The 21,233-nt window shown below is 33.6% G+C and overlaps 1 protein-coding gene across 1 annotated transcript in view; it reads right to left on the minus strand.

The window, feature by feature from the left end:
• The window catches only part of LOC149084381 (U2 snRNP-associated SURP motif-containing protein), a 65,618-nt gene continuing 44,385 nt past the window's right edge, over positions 1-21,233 (minus strand). Inside the window, exons 18-25 of the mRNA XM_089234769.1 lie at positions 20,122-20,226; positions 17,764-17,926; positions 15,814-15,939; positions 11,737-11,839; positions 8,632-8,827; positions 7,351-7,461; positions 2,006-2,289; positions 1-376 (exon numbers count right to left, since the gene is read on the minus strand). Coding sequence (XP_089090895.1) covers positions 262-376; positions 2,006-2,289; positions 7,351-7,461; positions 8,632-8,827; positions 11,737-11,839; positions 15,814-15,939; positions 17,764-17,926; positions 20,122-20,226 — 1,203 coding nt within the window. The 3' untranslated portion in view covers positions 1-261. The remainder of the gene's footprint in view (positions 377-2,005; positions 2,290-7,350; positions 7,462-8,631; positions 8,828-11,736; positions 11,840-15,813; positions 15,940-17,763; positions 17,927-20,121; positions 20,227-21,233) is intronic.

A 21,233-nucleotide genomic window follows, 5' to 3' on the forward strand; every position in this document is an offset into this window, starting at 1 on the left:
GACCTTGGAAACAATTTATTTTTTATTTTTCATTATATTATTTACAGATGCACAAGATGTCAATGCGTACAAACATCTTTGATCAAACAATGATTTCAATATTTTGTCCCTATTACATATGCACACAAACTGGCATATGGTGGAGAAATTTCTTTATGTGTGACGTACAGTTCACGTTCTCTCCCTTGTCTATTCATAAAAATCGCCCTGGAAAACAAAAAAATTTAAACACACACATGATTCTTCATATCATCATTAATGTCAATGTTTACTCTTTTTCGATTTGTGTTTCCTAGGAGGTGAAGGCGAGAGATATCTCTTGTGAGGTGATTTGGAACGTGACCGTCTTGATCGTTTCGGGCTACGGCTTCTAGATCTACAACAAAATGAATCAGGGAAAAGATCAGCATTAAAATCTGATAAAAGTCTTGAAATATCAAGATATCAATTATAAATAGCATTTACTGTAATTGCCTGCATATAACATAGCTGCTGTTTCCCGAAGTTCTACTATATCTCCCACACTTTGGAATTCTCATATTCTCCCGAATTTCTACCTTATTAGGTCCTTAATAATTCACCCAAAAATCCATTAGCTCTATTTTTAGCCCCCAAAACAATGTCACATATGGGTAACATTAATTGCAATTATTAAACGTTGTTAACATTATTATACTGTTATGTATTGTAAATGTTATTGCTAGTGTATATTTGTCGTGATTGTCCTAAATCATGCAGCTTTTTTCATTTTCATGAGGAAAAGACAAAATTTGCAAAAAAGAGCTGGCACTAATCTCATCAGCTGAATCAGTCAGAGATATAGCTCAATACTGCAAATTTGATGAATGCGTGGTCAAGAAAATTAAACTACAATGGAAGAGGGGCGACAAACCATAAATCCATTTCAGCCTAGAACGCTAGATCAACGAACAAAAAAAAAAAGAGTGACATGCATGTGGCTGACCAAAAGAATGATCTAGTGAAGGAGGGACCAGTTCAGCAAGCAACCAAAAAAAAAAAATTAACCAAGAATGTGCAAGTATGGGAATGACCAAAAGAGTGAGAGACCAAGTCAGTGAATGATCAAAATTGTGCAAGCATGTGAATGACCAAAAGAATAACCTAGAGAGTGAGACCAGATCTGTGAGTGACCTAGAGTGTGAGGACCAGGTCAGCGAGTAAGCAAAAGAGTGACCTATAGAGTGAGGAGACCAGGTTAGTAAGTAACTAAAAGTGAGGACCTATACAGTGAGAATCAGGTCAGTGAGAGAGCAAAAGTGACCCAGAGAGTGCAGGACAAGGTCAGTGAATGACCATAAGAGCTTGAAATCATGCAAGCAACCAAAAAGAATGACCTAGAGAGTGTGAAAGCATGTGAGTGATCAAATGAGTGACTAAGAAACAGAGGCACATTCACAGGTTGGTGGCCTAAGTGTACTATAGTCCAGCGGGGTGGCAAGTTCAAAGGGCAGCAATGGTCTAGAAATGGGAGACGGGCAGCAAACTTTCAATAGCCAACATGTGGCAAAACCATAAATTTGCCTCTGGAAACCAGTGAGATGACTTGTGTGTTAGATAATCATACATTTCAATTTTGAGCCAGATAATTTTTTTGTCGGCATGATTTTTATTTGCTTGTAGTAATGGTAGGTAAGCAATAATTTACAATGACTCACATGATGTCCCGCTGTTTTATGATCAGCGCCAATGGATTATACACTCAGAATATTTTTTCTGGCTAATAAATAGTGGTTTTGCTCGATTTAGCTTATCCTTTATACCTCACATAAACTACTTGCATATAGCTTATTTTTTGACATTATTTAACCTGATATAGTAAAGGAGAAAAATCCTTCCTTTGTTTACAAATCCTCCCCCTTTAACACTCATCTTTTCTGTGCAGAATTTGTATCAGCATGAAAAATCTCCTTGATTCTTGTTCTCCGAGGTTGGCAGCTATGAATTATTATGATAATTTTTTGAAAGTTAAGACAGAAAATCTTACCTCCTCGACCTCTTCGGCGAATATGAATGATGATGTTTCATATGATGGTGTGGAGAATGTATGATGGCTTCGCCGGGAGACAGAGCGATGCTGCGGGGACTGAGCTTTTTAGACAACGACGAATGGTAAGTGTTGGGACTTTGGCTACCCTCATCGGATGAACCAGAGTGGTGCTGTAGGTGTTGTATAGTTATGACTGGCGATGAAGCAACCACATGAGACTTATGCTTGCTGCGCTTGTGTCTTTCACGGCCTTCACTGCCATCTCTACTTTCTCGTTCAGCCTATTAAACAGGGAAAAAATTTCATTTAGCGTTAGAATGAGGCATGAAATGTAATATGTTATGATAAATGTAATAAATTGATTATTATGCATACTAGCCAATCTTGGTAAGTTAGATCAATTTTTTAGATACTTTTTACTAGCGAATATACATACTACCCAAGCATCTTTGGTAAATTTGATAAATACTGAAAACATTCACTTTTACTGGCAATTAAGCATAATAATAGGAATAGTGAATTAGCCGAATAGTGATTTAGCCAAATACCGAATATTTGGCAGCTGAATAGCAATTTTCTTAAAATTCATCACAATTACAAATAAAATTAACATTTTAATTGAAAATAAAATTAAAATTTTAATTGAAAATAAAATTATTGATAATTTCAAATGATTGATATTGTGAATTTTAATTACGCAATTTATTATTTAAATAAATATTAAAAAACTGGTAACTAAGATTTTTATTAACATGATACTGACAATGAAATTTAACTATGATGAATCACATTCGTTGGCCGAAACATGATTTCCCATAGGTTTCTATGGAAAATCGTTTAATTTGTTCCAGCTTCTGCTTAAAATTTAAATGTATAAATGAGAAAATCGAGTTCACAGGTGTCCCCATCCATTTGTGACTTGGTCAGATCATTTATGTGTCTGATACATGCAGATGAAGATACTATTCAGCTTGATGCTAAGAGTCTTTCACTGAAAGAACACATGGTCTGAAAACAACTTCTCCCGTAGATGCCAATTGAATAACTTGAAAAATATGTAGTTTATCACGTAATGACACATTCTAACAAATTAAAGAGAAAACCTGGGGACATTTTTTGGAATTTCAACAGGTGACCATATATATGTCCCATTTTCTCAGGACACATTTTTTGTTCTAATTTTTTTTGCAATAATCGGCCACTTTGCTTGCGTTTGGCATCATATTTGGTGACAAAAACTGATTTTTCGTACTTGAAATCCCAATTCTCCATATCTTTCCTGAGAAAACAGTCAGCCTGAGAAATTGCAAGGACTAAAAGAGTATTTTTTAAGGATTTTCCATTCAAACAAAGCACAATTTCAGGACTAAGGGAATTTTTCTATGAAAATACGAAAAATCTGAAGAATCAGATTCCTGACCGGAAGATTTTAATAAGGCTGAGAAATTGGAAGCATCGGCACCTATGGACTTCCTTTTTTCTTCTTTTTTTTTTCAATGCATTTGCTATTTTGGCTGAATCTTTCATTTTATACAAAATGGTTCAAAGAATTTCAGAAAAAAAGTGTGGGTACATCTGAAAAAAATATTCTGAGGTGGACGTGAGTTAATCGGGCCTCTAGTGTCAGTAATTCTGATGATGATTGGTGTGAAAATTCAGCTCACTACACGGCTATTTTATGTTAGTGCATGCATTTATGTCATTGAAAAAATGCTCATTAGCTGAATATGTATTTGTTAGCCGAAGCAAAAAAGTCATAAAAAAATCTTCGCTAGTCAGAAAATTTGTAATATGAGGCATTTGTTAGCCGAGGTGTCACTGTACAAATAGAACCAATTTTTTTTTCAACACTTGTTACAATTTTACATCTAATTAAAAGAATGTCAACCATTAATACCTCATAAAATTTACAAATTATTTTTCCACTCCAGATGTTCTTTGCCCCTTTCAGTAGCTCAATACATTTCTTGTCTAGTACATCCTTCAGTTAATGAACATGTGTATGTAATTCATGCTCACTTCCACCTCATTGCAGTAGGATTCTATTTTCAGTTCCATGTTTTAATCTTATTCTAGAAATTTAGCCTGACATAACCTCTTGAACAGAAAGGTTTAGGTATGCACCACACAATAAAATATAATAAGTTGTTACGCTTAGATTTAAACAGATATTCGGCTGAATACCTAAACATTATTCAGCCGAAGCAAATATTAGGCCGAATATTGTCCCATCTCTACATAATAACCAAGCATCATTGGTAAATTTGATAAATGCTTGAAATTTATTGGTTTTATCTGTGATTAAGCTAATATCCTAATGTAATTTGTGAATTTCATAAATATGAAAAAGTTCCAAATAAGTCTGGTACGTGTGATGAATATAGTCAGACCCCAATATATTGATAATAAATTTTACAACTGTACCCCGATATAATGCCATAATAAATGTTTGAATTATCATATGGAGCAGGGGTGGCCAACCTTTTTCCAAGCTGTGCCATAATCAAAATTATTTTAGATGTGCATGCCACTCTACGTACTTTAACACCCGAACTATATGTCCCGTTTTGCAGGACACTATCATTTTTTCCAGTCCATTCCTACAGAATATTGTTCGGCTGCCCTCTTATTTTCGTGCAAAAAGTTCAGTTTGTCACTCTTTTGAGTTCTAAATTGCTTTCATTTTTGAGTCAAACTCGATTATTGCAGAGCAGATTGTGTATGTATGTATATCGGTAGAAGTTCATATTAATTACACCATGTTGGGCATAGACATTGGAACCTGAGAACTAAGTTGGTGCTTGGGCCTCCCTCTCCAATAAACTTTGTGAGAGGGCTTATCCACCCCTCTCCCCCAAAGAATTCACGGACATATACAATGATACAATGAAATTGTTTTGTACAATGCATATCCCCCATGTGGACAATCCTGAATCTCGTACACATGGGACGTCAAGCAACTATGTCCAAAGATGAATAACCAAACAGAAACACATTGAATAGGAAGTCCTCACATATTTACTATTTTAAGAGTGCTTACCATACTAAATATAAATTCGGCACCCTACAAGACCATCACTTAAAGGACTGTTTAAAACTTGGAATAGAATTTCTTTAATTTCTGAAAAGCATTCATGTGAAACTCCTGATACCATGACGTGGCATGTGTACCGTGGGTTGGCACCCTGAGATGTTGTATAGTATATCATATAGTACAACTTATCATGTTTACCCAATGACGTGACACTTGGGTATTATGCATAATCGCCAGTAAAAGTGATTAATTTAGGGAAATTTCTCAAACTTACAAAAATTCTCAATGCGATTATTGTATTTACAACTGAAATATTATTTCAGAAATTTTTAAAGATGCACTAAACATGTACAGTAGTGCCCTGTTTATTCTGATTGTGACGTGACAGGGTGCTATTTAGAAAAATCCAGATAGCTGAGGTATCTACAATGATACCTCGGCTAACAAAGATTATTTGTTCCAGTTCGTTAGCAAAAGCATGATTTCCCTATAGGTTTCTATGGAAAAAAGCATGTAATTCATTCCACACACTGTGTTGATGATGATTGGCACTAAAATTCAGCTCACAACGCGCGGCTGTTTTATGTTGGTGCGTGCATCCACACACATCAACGAAAAAGTTCATTAGCTGAATCTGTATCCATTAGCTGAGACAAAAATCATGAAAAATCTTTGTTAGCCAAAAAATTTGTAAGCCGAGGCCGATCACTGTTAAGGTATCACTGTATACGAGGGGGACAAAACAAAGACAGAAATAGGCGCAAAGCTCTATATGTATTGATTCTATATTTCCAAGTAATACAGTACATGTGATACATGCAATTCAAACAGAGAGAGAGAGAGAGTGTGAGTGTGTGTGTCAGTTATACATTTAAATTGGAAAGTTTGCAGCTTTATTTGTTTGTTTTTTTTTCTTTCAAACCAAACAAAGTCCATGCTCTATTGTCATCAGGCAATTTTAGCATTTCCCATATGGGGATAGACCCTGTCGAACTTTGATAGTTTTAGATTTGTTTGATCATTTTTATCATCATTTTCTGCACACATACACTAATTGAACCAGGACCTACAATTTATTGCTGATTCCGAATGGCAGCCTGTTTTATACTCACTGAGAGGTTGGTGTACTAACCCTTTAGTGTGGGAATCCACCCGGTAGCAATCTTTTTCCCGTAGTCATGCTGCGTTTCTGTTCTACCAGTGTCAGGAAAGTTTCTGACAAGGATGAACCAAGTATCAAACTCTCAATACCTCTAAACACCCTTTGGTACTCTAGGCAAGTATCTTACTGATATGAACTACAGCACCATGGTGGCATTGTTATTTCATGCGTTTACGCTCCCGAACTGAGAGCTTTAACATTACAATATTTTGTACACTATGCCAGCACTTGAGAAATAAAAAAAATATTTAGGCACTGGCCCAATTCTTTTAGTGCCTGAGTGGCGCAGTGGTAAGAATCTTGTCACCCACTATGAAGAATACCATCTAGGTCCACGGGTTTGAATCTGGGCAAAAAACATCAAAAACAAGTTCTTTACCTATCGAGCCTGGGGCGACCACCGATAGATGGTGCCTTCATTTTCTACCAAACTACACTAGTTTGAAATAGCCATATGGCGATATATGACTTCAGTTGGTGTGCAATAAAGTTGCTTGATTTCTTAGGAGCCAAACATGGCATTTTTTTTTATTCAAGAAAAACTCATAAACATTTTTTTTTTTTTAACCTTTTCCCTGTTAAAGTAACGTAATAAAATCAAAAAAATTTTGTGCCATCCCTAGACTGCAATTCAACAACCACATTTGGAAAATTTTAGTAATTTTTCAGTTGCCATGGTGACTCGACGACTGGGATTTTTCAAGTCTTGCACTCTGCTGAAGATTTTATAAGCCCTGTTTATATGTGCAAGATTGGGGTTGGACAGATGTGGCATAAACCTGCTTGAAAACTTTTTCCCCTCATAGGGAGAAAAGGGGTTTACACCATCTTATTTATTGGGGGGGGTTTCTTGCCCTTTCCACACAATACTTTACATATTTTAACCCTATTGTCAAGTGAAATACATTACCTTTATTTTCTTTCCCATGTAAATGAGGCTGTAGGAAGACTATCATTATCAGAAAAATTTTTCATGAGCAAATTACAAGCTGTTGAGAACTACAGGCAGAAAATTATGATTTTGAAGAAGAATTACAAGCAAATTAATTTGTGAAACACCTATCGCTATGAAAATAAATTTGAATCTCTGTACAAACTAATTTATATTTACATGGAAGTTGCACTGATAATTTATGAAGAAAATACCTTTTTTAGAAGTTTGTGACGATAATGTTCTACTTGCTCAGTGAATCGCATGTGAGGCTTCCTACTTCTTTTTCCAGATTCCAACTCATCTTGGTATTTCATCACCTTCATCTGGGTAATATCAAAAAAATTAGTTACCGCACAGAAAAAAAACTTGATCATAATAGCAAAAAAATAATAATATGCACCTATGACTTCAGTATGATTTTACAACAGAGGGAGTATTACGAAATTACATCATTTGGAGAAATTCAACCCATGCACTGATTTTTTCCAGTAGAAAAGTCTGCTTTTCTGAAAAAAGTTACAATTTCAAGGAGCAACTGCTTTACAACGTATGGCTTATTAAATCTTAATGTCAAGTACGGAAACGGTTTTTGTTAATGTAGGGGTGGATGATGTAGAGCCCCCATTGGCAAGCAGATATTGCATAAAAAAATTTCTGTAGTGCACTTTGTAACATTTTGTATGATCCCTTTGGTCTATTGGTCGTGAAATACTTGTAGTTTCACACAAACACTGGTAGTGTTTAGGGATTTTTTCATGAAGAGGGTACAATTCTTCCATTTCCATGTTAGGCAGGTTCCGTTTAATCCAGGTTTTGTAATGTGTATTTTGGCATTGCAATCATGGAGGACCAAGATATTTTTCCATTGAAGACAGATTTTCGCTTAGTATAGGTTCTGTTAAAGACAGGTTTTACTGTATATTATACCACTGGATAGTAATGAAAAATTGTGTCCGACATGAAAATATACAATTCTAAATAGTTTAGATGCACTGAATATGAGTATCACCATGAAAAAGAGTTCAATTAGCTTTTATTTTTAAGATATTACCCTCTTAAAAGTTAAAGTGCTTTATGAGCGTTATTGTAAGGTGAAAAAGTGATAAGAACGATTGAGCAACGTTACCAGGAAAAATGGTCAACCTTGATGCTGGCTGACTACTGTAACACAATAGTAAGAGATGCCCCTTCTGTCCAAGAACAATGTAAAATGAAGTATGCATCAGACACCGATAAATGAATTTTATGCTGCAATAAATTTGCCTACCTATTTTTTTTTTGTGTTTCAATGTATTATATTGTGTTACTACATGTGTATTAAATGTGCATTTCCAGAGGAAAAAACAGCAGCCGATCCAGCTTTTTTTATGGTCAAATTTTGAATTTAGCACACCGAATTACATAATAAATGACTATTTTTGCTTCAGAAGCAGAAACTGTCACAATTTGTTGTCCAGTGTAATTACAGATTCACTCTGATTCAACATCCTTACTTCAATTTCCCTGAGTTTCATTCTTCTCTCTTCATTCACTTCAATTTTAAATTGCTCCATAGCGGCATTGGAGGACTCTCTGCTGTTTTCTTCATCCTGTATTGCATTTTCAGACCCTTGAGGCGTTGAACCCTGATCATCTTGTGCATCGTCTACCGTTGCTACAGCTTCCTCTTCCTCTATTCCTTCCAGAGGTCTGCGAAATAGCAACAAAATTTATTATTTTTAACACAGAGATGACAGCATGAGTTCCAACAATGAAAAATTTTTGCAAAACACAATTTGAGGATTTTCAGGGACTTTTCTGTAATGATGTGAAAAATTGGAAGAATTTGGTTTCTGACTGGAAGATTTTTAATAAGGCTAAAATAAAAAATCTGAAGGCTTTCAGGCAAATCCGAAGAATTGGCATTTACGCCTGCACCTTATTTGTTTGCTGTGAAAATACATATTTTTCTCTTAATGTTGTCACTGATTCCCACACACATCAATAGAAACATTTTAGATTTTGGAATAAAAAAATTTGTTTCAAGTGAATACAGTATTTCTGCCTTTTTATAATGTTACTACTTCTCTTACTTGCTGTGTTCAGTTTAAAATATCCTAACTTATGGTACGAGATGCCCCAAATTAGAGTTGTTAGTCGAGAATATTCTCATATTAAAATTAAAACTTTATAACTTACCGACTTTTGAGATAACAAACAAGATCATTTTAATTTTTTTTTTCAAACACTAATGTGACATCTCATAGGAACCAATGAAAAAAAAAACAAAAAACAAATAAACAATTCCTTTGCAAAAATAAAGTCTTTTATTCACCTTCCCTAGTGGTTCCTTCTGAGATAGTATCAGATGAAGGATTTCTCAAACTTCCGTAGTGATATGACACACAGGAAAATGTATCTGATTTTTTTTTTTGCTACTAATGTACAGTGAAAGTTCTATATAATAGTATTACTCTCGTCACACTTTTCGTAGCATTAATATATTTAATTTAGTGATATGTTTCTCCTATCTCTCAAATTTTTTTACATGGGTGTTTCACTGTATTTTCAGTAAAAGCAGTGATTGAATACACAGGTTAGCTCATTTCTTGGTGTATACAGTCAAACCCTGATTTAACGAATCAGATAAAACTGACATTTTATTCACTCAAGGAAAATCTTTATGGGGTTTAAATTAACACAAATATATACACAGAAAGTTTGAAAAAAAAAAAATTTAAATAAGATTTTGTTATATCAGGTGTGACTGTACATTACTTTTAGTGTAACCAATCCTACATTTGGATGCTTGTTTTTTTTTAAATCTTTGCTGGGCCAAGAATCAACTATGCCAGGTCTCCCCACCTACGCTGATAAAACTACAATAGCATTGATGACATCTTTTTGGAGTCAGTTAATCTCCATTCCACCTCGAAAATAGCAACCAAAATGAACGTTTATATTTTCATTAAAAACATACAATTTGAAACAAAATTTTGCCAATTGACGTCTTGTGAACTTCAGCTTTTGATTCACATTATTTTAGGGTTCAATAAAATGTCAATGCGGGTGTCAAATAATAAAAAAAAAAAAACTTTTAGCAAAACCATTTGTGTACAGTCTCCTTCCATTTAAGGGACACTCCAAATAAGGGACAGTCTGGTGGCCCTTAATTGAGAAGTTTCACTTATAAACTTGTTTATAGGTAATTACTACTAATGACAGTGCAGTGCACAATCTTGATCATTGATCATTTTTGTCGCACCACGATCATTTTCTGCATACGAGGGCTAATTAGACTGGGACCTACAATTTATTGCTGATTCCGAACAGCAGGCTTGTTTTTTATACTCATCGAGAGGTTGGTGCGCTAACCCCTTGATGGGGGACTCCCTGCGGTAGCAATTTTTTGCGGTGGTCAAGTCACCGTTTTTTTTTGTACTCTTGTGTCAGGAAAGTTTTCTTGATTACTTTATTTACAAGATTCACAATCTTGACTACTCTTCCATGTGTCACAAGAACAGAGATCAGAGTGAGACATTGCACATTGCTGTCACTTATTTATTAAATTTGAATTCAGTATTGATGTGTTATACGATACATGTTGATAGATCTGATGAAGCCATATCTTTGGCCATTAAACCATTAGTTGAACCTGGTTTACCAACACTAGACTGAGATCTGTACTTCTCAACACAAGAGAGAAGCACATTCATCTCAGAGTCAACATACTTTTTTTAAAGCTAAATACGAGGCAAGGTTCAAAACTAAAAGCCCATTCACATATAAAAAAGGGATTGGCAACACTGATTGATTCATCCGTGTGTAGTAGTGTTAACTGGTGTATTATGAATGTAACCTCCACATTGTCATCATTTGATTCTTGTCTGCTTTCCCAAGACAGTTTGTTAAAATGAATGAAGTAATAACAAATCCTACCAGTTATGAAATTTGATCAGTGATTAGATCAGTGATACTAAATGCAAGAGGAAATAATGCTGCTGAAATCTGCAGTCAATTGTGGGAAACATATGGGCCTACCGAATGAGTGAATGAAAATTGAAGCAATGGTGTTCTGAGTCTAAGAAAAGCTGTTCAAATGTTCATGATTAGCAGAAGAGTGACAGACCTAGTGTCTGGACCAACAATCTTGTCGAGAATGTGAATGCAAAAGTGAAATAAAATCATCGCTTTATGGTAAGCAATCTTTTTCTGGAATTTTCCGAAGTTTCTATGAAAAAAGTGTCGAGAATCATGACTGAAACTCTTAAGCTATCGGAAACTGTGTGCATGATGGATACCAAAAATGCTCGCATTTCGAGGAAAGTGAGGAACTGAAAATATCAGTGCAAAACTGGCTAAAATCTCAGGCAGTGGAATTTTATGGAGAAGATTTGAAGAAGCTTGTTTCATGATATCAAAAGAGTTTGAAATGACATGTAATTATGTAGAAAAAAATAAAGTGAATAAGTAAATTTTTGTAACCTTTAATAAATTAGCTATTTTTCAATTGTATTTATTTTATTACTAGTGAGCCCTTAATTTTGAACCATGTCTCACGTTACTGAATAAGCAACATTTATCTGAAATAATAAAAGAAAATATCATTTGCTACATACTGCCCATCTATATCCTCTTCTACAACCTCCTCTGCTTCCTCTTGTTGACCGGCTTCTTCTTCCTCTGCCTGTTCAAGTAGGTCCCATTTGGAAGTAGTTATTGCTTGATTGAGACAAAAAAAAGTTATTTTTACTTAACAGGATAACATACTTTAATTCTTTGGCATGTATATGTATAGAATGATTCAAAACTGCACACAAAAAATTCAAGTAAAAAAAAAAAAGAAATAAAAATGAACCATATTCTCATAAGCAAGCAGAACCAGAAATAGCCACATGGATATGATAAGTGGTGTTTCCAGCAGAAAAAAAGTGATGCTACAAACAATATTATCCGTCTCACTCTGATAAACTCTATAAAGCTATAGTTCAGTGTTTATTTTGGAGTTTGGACTTTCTTTTTTTTTTCAATTTCCAGAAAAATACTTGATGAATTGAACTTACTTTCCAGAGAGTCACGAGTGCATTTGGGAGACCAAAGAAAAAAACAACTAACAAAAAGATGTTTTTGATCAACACTGTAAACTTAGTAACTCGTAACTTTTAAAAAATATTTCACTTGCTTTTTACAATACTCGTACATATTTTCTTGAAAATAGATGTATATTTACAAAGCTAAAAACACTTCTAATAATTCTAATTTTCATCTCCACTCTGACGAACTTCTAAAGTAGCCTATCAAGAAAGCACGTTTAGCTTAGCAGAAAGTTAAGTTGGGGCCATAGATTAGAATGAAATAGTAGATTTGTATAAAGAATATACACACGTAGAAAGACATACAGAAAATTGATTTTATATACATCGATGTCGAATTTTTGTTTTACAGTGCTATCTATGAGAGAAATTTAATCTTTCTTTTATTTATCAAAAATACCTTTAGGTCGTGATAAGTCATCTTAAAAGGAAAGGGTCCCGAGGTGACGTCTTTGAAAAAATTTAAAACTACCACCATGGATTCTATTTATTTAAATGTGCTCAGAAATATTTAAAAATCCAGCTGAATTATTATCGGTCAAGCAAAAAAAATTATACATATTAATAGTTTGTAGCTAAGAGAGGCCAAGAATGAATTTAAAAATCCTGCAACCCTAGAGTGACGTCATTCAAACACAACATCAGGCACAGCACAGAAAAAAAAAGAAGGAATAAAAAAGGAGAGCTATATAGTATGTAAAAACAGTGGAAAATAATTTTTTTATAGATAATTGCCAAGTACGAGGGGCGATAAGTAGCCAAGAGTTGTCATTTCAATAATTTTTTGCAGTTTAAGTAATTGCATTTTACTGCTATTTTTTGTTTTTATATATTTCTAGATGAGATGCACGTGTTAAATTTTTTCACAATTTTTTTGAGGACGACACCTTGGGACCCTTTCTTTGTTAGTGCAAACCGCACTTTTTCATGTCAATCAGTTGATTTGTTATTAATTTCATATTTATTTTTGGCTTGATATTTATTCCTTGGAGATGAGGTCTTTGCGTGATGACATTTTGTACTTGAAAGGATAATGGAATTCAAAGAACAAATTCCTTGAACAAAAGAAATTTCTAAAAAAAACCAGACTTCCGTAGTTTTTCACAACTTGCCGTTGTCCCATATTTTATGGTAGAAATCCGTAGAAACTATGTGAATTCCATAGTAGTTGGCAAGTATGAATGTCCAATAACTTTTGAGCTGTTTATGGTCATTGTCTTGCTGAAACATAGGTAATAGCGCCATATGCCACATGGTTAAGGACGACATGTGGTATAACCACATGTCATCCTTTTTTGGCAAAAGGCATTTTTGTAAAGAAACTTGTCTCATGTTTTTTTCAGAAAGTAAAGAAGACTGGTATCTTCAGCAGAGAAGCATTCCCAATTTCACTTTCATGTTTAACAGCAAGAGACTATAATACCTTAATAATTACCTTATAACTGCCTATAAGACTCTGTAATACCTTGTATGTGTATTATATATCCTCTATTTGTATACCTTGGACTATTTCTCTTGTCAATAGAGAGACTGACACAATGCTACCTCTTCTTTACATATCTGTAATTAAGTAACAATTTTTTTTTTTTGCTGGTAAAACAACCAAACAAGCCCATAATATTAAGCTAACGTCTCCAGTGATACACTCAAATTCAGTCTGTGTTTCAAATTAAATTTGTCAGGTTATTTGCCGGGTTGGAATTTCAAAGATCTCTTCTTGTTTGGTTGTATTGAAAAAAAATAACTTTTTAAAGGTTCCCGAAATTATTGAATATGGTTCCACAAAATTATGAACCGTCTTAAAATACCAACATCACTTGCCAATTGAGCTGCACTTCATATTTAGTCCTAATTACGCACATTCCCGAAAAAAATCCACAGGATGTTCTTTACGTTTAGAGGTTCATTATGTATTCTGTATAATCTTACTGTATAAATTCACATTAAATAAGAATTAATTGGTTCTACATTTGATTAAACTGTATTTGTCAAAACACTTTCGATCTGTCTGAAAACAAAAATTAGACAATAAAAGCTCACTAACCCCAAACAAATTTTTGTTGCAGGTATCAATAAATAACTTCCTTCTGCTTTACATATCTCAAGATCAAGGGCAGTGCATGTAAATGAGTTGGCGCTACAAACATTATTGCATTTGTCAAAAGACTTTGGAGTGCTACTATAATTTCATTGCCACATATACAGGGCAACTTATATGAAGGTTCCAGTTGAACGTCATGAAAATTCAAAAAGATGTCAGTGATACAGTGAATAGCTAATTTAAGTTACTAGTTCAGAGTCCCTGGATTATAAGGGATTTTCCACAAATTGGAATTCAATTATTTTCTGTCATTTGATTATTTCAATCAGTTTGTTAATTTTTACATCATGCACAAGTATTACATTCAGTCACTTCTCTTATATAGCATCAGACATATGTATTTACTTATTCGCATAATGCTGGGAACCAGAGGCGCAGACATGAAGAAAATATTGGGAGGGCTGAAAGTTTCTGGACTTAAGCGCGTACACCAGTGATTCCCAATGTAGGCATTAACGCCCCCTGGGGTCGATGGAATGTTCCAGGGGGGTGGCAGAAGCTATGGGTATAACATAGGATCCTATGGGTTGGATTATGGAATAAAAGTTACTATGTGTATTCAATGTAACAGAATACTTTTTAATTAAAATTAAATAAAAATTACATACAACAACTAGTGAAACAAATGTTAATGAGAAGAAAAAATAATTCAATTGATAAACACTAAAAGAAAAATGAATAAAACAAAACGAGAAAAAATAAGACAGAAAATAAAAAATATAATTTAAAAAAAGTATTATATATATTATATTTGTATTAATATAATATTGTACAGTATATTTCTTTTCTTTTTTTTACTTATCTTTTGCTTTGTTTACAAACTGTTGCATTATTTCACACCATTAAACTATTAAATTCATTTCATGCAGAACTCGGATAGTAAGGACAAAAATTAGCATTTCTTGGATATCAGCAGCAACAAGACTTTGCACTAAATAATTTAATAAACTATATTTAGTTGGCACTAAATTAAGCAGCAGATAATATTGCCTCAGAGAGAGGGGAAAGCCTTGCTTGTAGCATAAAGATCTTGAAATGTTGTAATACCCCAACTTATGTCAGTAATTCCTCCCAAGACTAATAAAGTAAGTCGAAAAAGACTTAAGTCAAGGTAAATGTTTCCACTGATATTTCCCCCCCCCTTTCCCGAGGAAGAAAAATTCTAAACTTTCTTTATTCTCCTATATCATCTTTTTTTGTGTAACTCTTGTGGTAAACATTGCTACTCTAGAAACACAAAAATCAAAACCCTTCTAGATTTGCTCAAAGTGTGTCTAATTAAAAAAAATAATTTTTTAGGATGGCGAAATACCAATGTGACATACGTTGGGGTATTAACTGTAGAAACTTCAAACAAATTCTAAAGCAAAAATGAACTAAAACAATTTTTTCTTGAATGGTTTCTTATTATTTTAAAATGCAAAATTCAATAATGCAATAAATAGTATAAAATTTTCAAAAAAATATATAAAAACCCATGTAGCATAAAATAAAATTAATACCTTGTGCTTCTATAGTTTCAGGATCTACAACTTCCCATTTGGAGAGTTTTACTGTGGGTGGTCTCGGCACTGATTCTACAACATCTGGGAGATTATCAATTGGTTGGCCATCTATATCATCTCCCACTAGATGATCAATATAGAAAAACGGTCAATAAATCCATAGATCAAATAATTTTTAATTGTATTCCATATTTACATTAAACATACAGTTTGACCCACTTTTTAACAAAGTGCTCATTTCTAATGAAAATGTTTGTTAAATATGGTCACTTGCTAAACCTGTTTTCAAGTCACAAAGGGAAAAATTCCAGTGATGATCCTCACACTCAAACACAGAGTGTTTTGGAAGTGGAGTTTTTAACAAGGACTGAATTTTAGCCTGGTTTTTTAAATTCTAACTGGGCATTTTTTTTAAATCTTTTTTCCCATTTCCCATCATTTCCTTCAAGACAAAGCATTTCTCTTTGTTCCTCACATGGGCGACAAACCTTAAGAGGTGATATGCCTTTTGTTGAATTATTTAATTGACATTTACCCCTCTTCAAGTGCATTAGTTCCATATTATGAGATAGAGGTAGAAAAACTTTTTAAGTTTTTTTTTCTGAACCCCAAAGCAGAATATGTGGAAAACTGCAATGTACATCGCAGAACAATGTGTTGCAACAGAACAGTCTGGAAAATTTTTAAGAAAAGTGTAGATAACACTATTATAGGAATTTTTACCGCAGAAAATTTCCAGTCAATTGAGGGCTCATTGCAAAACATTTTGTCTTGGGGTTTGGGGGTTCTGCATGAATTAATTTTTCATTTTCTCTCATTTTTCAAGGTTCCCTTTTGCTTCCCCTAAATCATTACTTAAATCTGAGCTACAGTGAAAACCCTGCTCGCTAAAAACAACAGAATTGTTATAAAATTAGCATTGCACCAAATTGAATGCATCAAAATTTGCTTGTTAAATCCAGACTCTCATTGGAAAAGTGGGCTCACTATATTCCGGTACAACTGTAACTGAGCAATTATATACTCATTTTCAAAAAAATAGCACACACCACGAAACAACTGCCACTTCAATGAAAACCTTTGCATGCAGTTATGCCTCGAGCAGATGTGCCAATGATTATAAATAGGATACGATCAAATAAACTGGATATATACCAGAGGGCATAAAAGTGTTTCCTATGCTGTTCTATTAAAAGGTTCTTGGAAATCAAAGATTATTCATCCGTACTAGCTGTCAGTAGTAAAACAGATATTGATCACAGGTTCGCCTTTAGAATACAATTTAAGAAAATTGATGGAGTTTAAAAGAATTTCGATTTCTACAAATGAAAGGCTCTACACTAAGGGTCTTCAATGCATGGCCCACAGACCACATTAGGCCCTCTGAACTTTTTGTTGTGGCCCACAGATTATTTTTAGGAAATGGTTGAAAACATGGAAAAACGATAAATTCTAGAATTAATGTAAGAAATAATTCTAGAATTAATGAAAAAAAAACAATTTTGGAATTAATGAAAAAAAAAACAATTTTGGAATTAATGAAAAAAAAAACAATTTTGAAATAAATGAAAGAAATAATTCTGGAATAAGTGAAAGAAATATTGCAATTTTAGAATAAATGAAAGAAATACTGCAATTCTAGTATAAATGAAAGAGTTAGTCTTCGATTATTTTTTGTCAGTGCCCCTTCTATTAAGACATCACTAAATTACATTAGTTGGTGGCTCGTGGCTTCATGTGAAGTTCTAATTTGGCCTGTCGATTCTGAAAGGTTGAAGAACCCTGCTCTAGACATTTCAATGAATTGCTCATCACCTCAATCATCTTGATGAGACTGAGACACAGTCACTGTGCATGGTTTTTTCAACAATAAATGTACATTAAATTTCAGTTTTGTTTCATGCTCCTTTTATTATAATCACCAATGTTAAGTTAACGCAAACTTACACGGAACACCATCAATATCTTGATCTTCAGAACCAGGTAAGTCCAATGGAACCCCATCGATATCATCACCAGCAAGAGGAACACCATCTATATCATCAGATAGGTTCTCGGTATCTGGCATTTGTGCTGTGTCATTGGATGACTCTCCGAGGTCATCTCCTTTCTGAAATAGAGCACGTACAAATTAAGAAACATATGGGTTCCAAAAATTAGATTCACAATTGAATTTCAATTCGAATACAATCGAAGCAGCAGAACAACAACAAAGAAAATTGCGAACCAGAAATAAAGAAAAATACAGCCATACTTGGTTAATTCAAATCTCAAAAGGACAGCAAAAAAAGATAGAATTATCCTATATTTGAATTATCCAATTAACCTATACTAGACCCGCAAAATCTCTATCCATAATCTCTACAAATTTCAACTTAATCATGAATATTCACATAGAACTAATAATTCATCTTAGTAGCCATATTATTCCACTCTGTTCTATTATTCCACCCATTCTGGAATTGGCATCACTGTAGAATAATTGCTTGACTGAGTTCAAAGCATTACTTATGGAAACAATTATTGATTGTCAGTTACGAAACTGTTTCCTACATTTTGCTAATCATTTGTATGGTATTAGGGAAATATATTTTCATTAGTTTGCTAGAAGAAACTGTTCTGGAGAAATATGTTTCCAAAGATTGAACAACACAATTCATATCAAGTGGTACACCGTTTTGATAAATTCCGGCTGAACAGATACTTCAATATATATGCATTGCAAATTATCAAAAAAAACTAATCACAAACTAATCACAAATTAGCACAAAACGGCAGAATATTTAACTTTTCGTTTTAAAGATTTCTTGTTTAACAAATTGGTCAGCAGCCAATAGCCCTGAATAATGAAGATTGAACAAATTGGTTGAGAGAAACGTCTGACTGTATAGAGAGAAACAATGTCACTTCCCCGCTGTTCATACGAAGTACAATGTATTTCCAAATACATTGTGCATTTTGAATGTACTTTGTATGTCCGACTGCTTGTGTGGATTTCCCCCCACCGTCTACATTTGCCCCAACTAAAATCATGATTTCCCCCCCCCCTCCAACTTAGAATTATCCAAAATATTTGAAAAAAAAATTAGATTGAACAAGAAATTTGAACATTAAATTAGATAGAAAATTCAAGGAGAGTTCATAAAAGTTTAAATTATCTGAAATTTGAATTAGTCAAGTTCCACATATATGTGCTAAACACATAACAGATAAATGTAATTTTTTCCATTAAATGCACACATAATTTTGTAGGTGCTATTGGGTATCAAAAGCTGTACTGCCAGATTTAAGGTTGAAACATGAATCTAGATATGTACAGGTACCAATTGCAAATATTGATAAGCAGGTGAGTGAGTGTCCGCCTGCATACTGTTTTAACATACTGCAAATACAATAGAGGTCTGTTATAATGAGCACAGCTTATAACAAGAATTTCGCTATCATGAGTGATTGTCGAAAACCTACTGTTAAAGGCAAAAACAATTTTTGTTTACAGGAAATTGTAAATCAGGAAGCATCCATCATAACATCTACAAAATTTCAAAAAAACGTCAGTTTTTCCTTTCAATCTCTAAGAAGTAAAGTACAGATAGATCACACTAATCATTTATCAATGAACATGCTCCTTGTGAACATTATTCTGAAGTGGACATGAAAACAGTCACATTTTTACGTATTTCTCCTATTCTTAGGATATACCAATATTTATATGGAACATGTGACTAATTTTTGTCACTTTTAAAAACTGATAGACCATCTACCACTCCCAGGGTTTATTTGACAAGAACTTGCATCATTTCCTGATGCCTGGGTAAATCATGTTTAAAAAAAAAAAAACCTTCCGATCGGCGAACAGATGTTAACGAGTCCATAAAGTCATAGAACTGAACAATGGGATAGTAATTGGAAATTTTGATTGCTCAAGCAGTCGATCAACAAATAATTTTGAGAATATGAAATTCTATATAAAAACGTAGAGAATCAACTACAGTCAATTACAATACAGATAGAGAATTACAGTTTTATCTGAAAAAAGGAAAAAAATTTGAAATTCATTTATAACGAGAAGTCTGTTATAACATCAGATTTTCCTGTTATTGAGAGCTTTCGTTAAAACAGACTTTTATTGTTTAACTCCTAAATAGCCAAGACCAAAATTAGTGGAAAAAAAAGGAGCAGAACATTTAATTTTTCCAAAATAGTTATAAAATGGCTTTATTTGAGCGATGAATAAATAATGTGCATAAAAAAATTGTCCAATGCATGATTTGATTTCATTTAAACTTAATTCAAAAATATATTTACATTCAAAGGAACAAGGCCTAAAAACAAATTCTGAAGTCTAATCAGAAATTCACTTGGATAAATGGCCCAGTCTTCCCAAGCCCTGAAGCAGTTGACAACTCTTTGCTGTAATATCAATAAAAACAAAGATGAGTGTTTCATAAACATAAAACTTTACGCAATGTCAGCAAATTACATTTACAAATATTCATCATTTATGCTAGATTATACAGGGTGGGCAAGAAAACCTAGGCACATTTTAAAAATAAAGAAAACAACTGATTGACATAGAAAAGTGCAGTTTTTACTAGAATACTAAGGATGGACTTTTTTTTGGACAAATGAAAAAAAAAAAAAAATTATTCACAGATAATGCTGCATCACAAAAAAATAGAGTTTATAGCAACTTCAGTTTCCAGGTTTAACCTCCTTGATTTTTTTTGTGGAGACATGCGAAGAAAAAATTTACGTCACGTGTAGCGTACATAGAGGAACTGAAGACAAGAATCACAATAGTGATCGAGACTCTTCCACGATCAATGTTAACTGACACTGGGATTGGAATGGAGTATCATTTGGATGTAAACAGAGCTACAAAGAATACGCGTATTGAAATTCTGTAGTTTCATGTAACGCAAATCATAACAAAAATTAACTTTGCACTGTTTGCGTCACATTTTATATGCTATGTCGAATTTTGTGATACGGTGCCCATATGAATGTGTTATATTCTCTCTGGAAAGAATCAGTAAACCTTGCAAAAAAGAAAAGGATAACCAAAAGTTAGGAATTGAAAGAAAAAATAAATTTTGAAAATGACATATCTGGATAAAACTCCGAATCATCCAAATAATTAGGAAATAAATCAAATTGAGTATAGGCAGTTTCAAAATTAAATTGTACAAAAAACTCAAGGGGAATTGTTTTTTTTAAATAGTTGATAAGGTATACGCAGCCATCATTTGATAGAAATTGTTTTTTCGGGTTCGAAGACCGCCTTCCGTTTGAGCTAGTTCTCAATGTTTCCCCAACACTAGTGGTTGGCATCATCAGGAGAATAGATAAACTGGATCAAAGTCAAGTTTTCCGGAGTCTCAGGTTGTATTTACGTACATAAGTGGCCTACACTATTG

This window comes from Pholcus phalangioides, unplaced genomic scaffold (assembly GCF_987345545.1).
Source record: "Pholcus phalangioides strain wild (caught in Gottingen) unplaced genomic scaffold, Ppha-v1.0 ptg000008l_1, whole genome shotgun sequence".
Classification (NCBI taxonomy): domain Eukaryota; kingdom Metazoa; phylum Arthropoda; class Arachnida; order Araneae; family Pholcidae; genus Pholcus; species Pholcus phalangioides.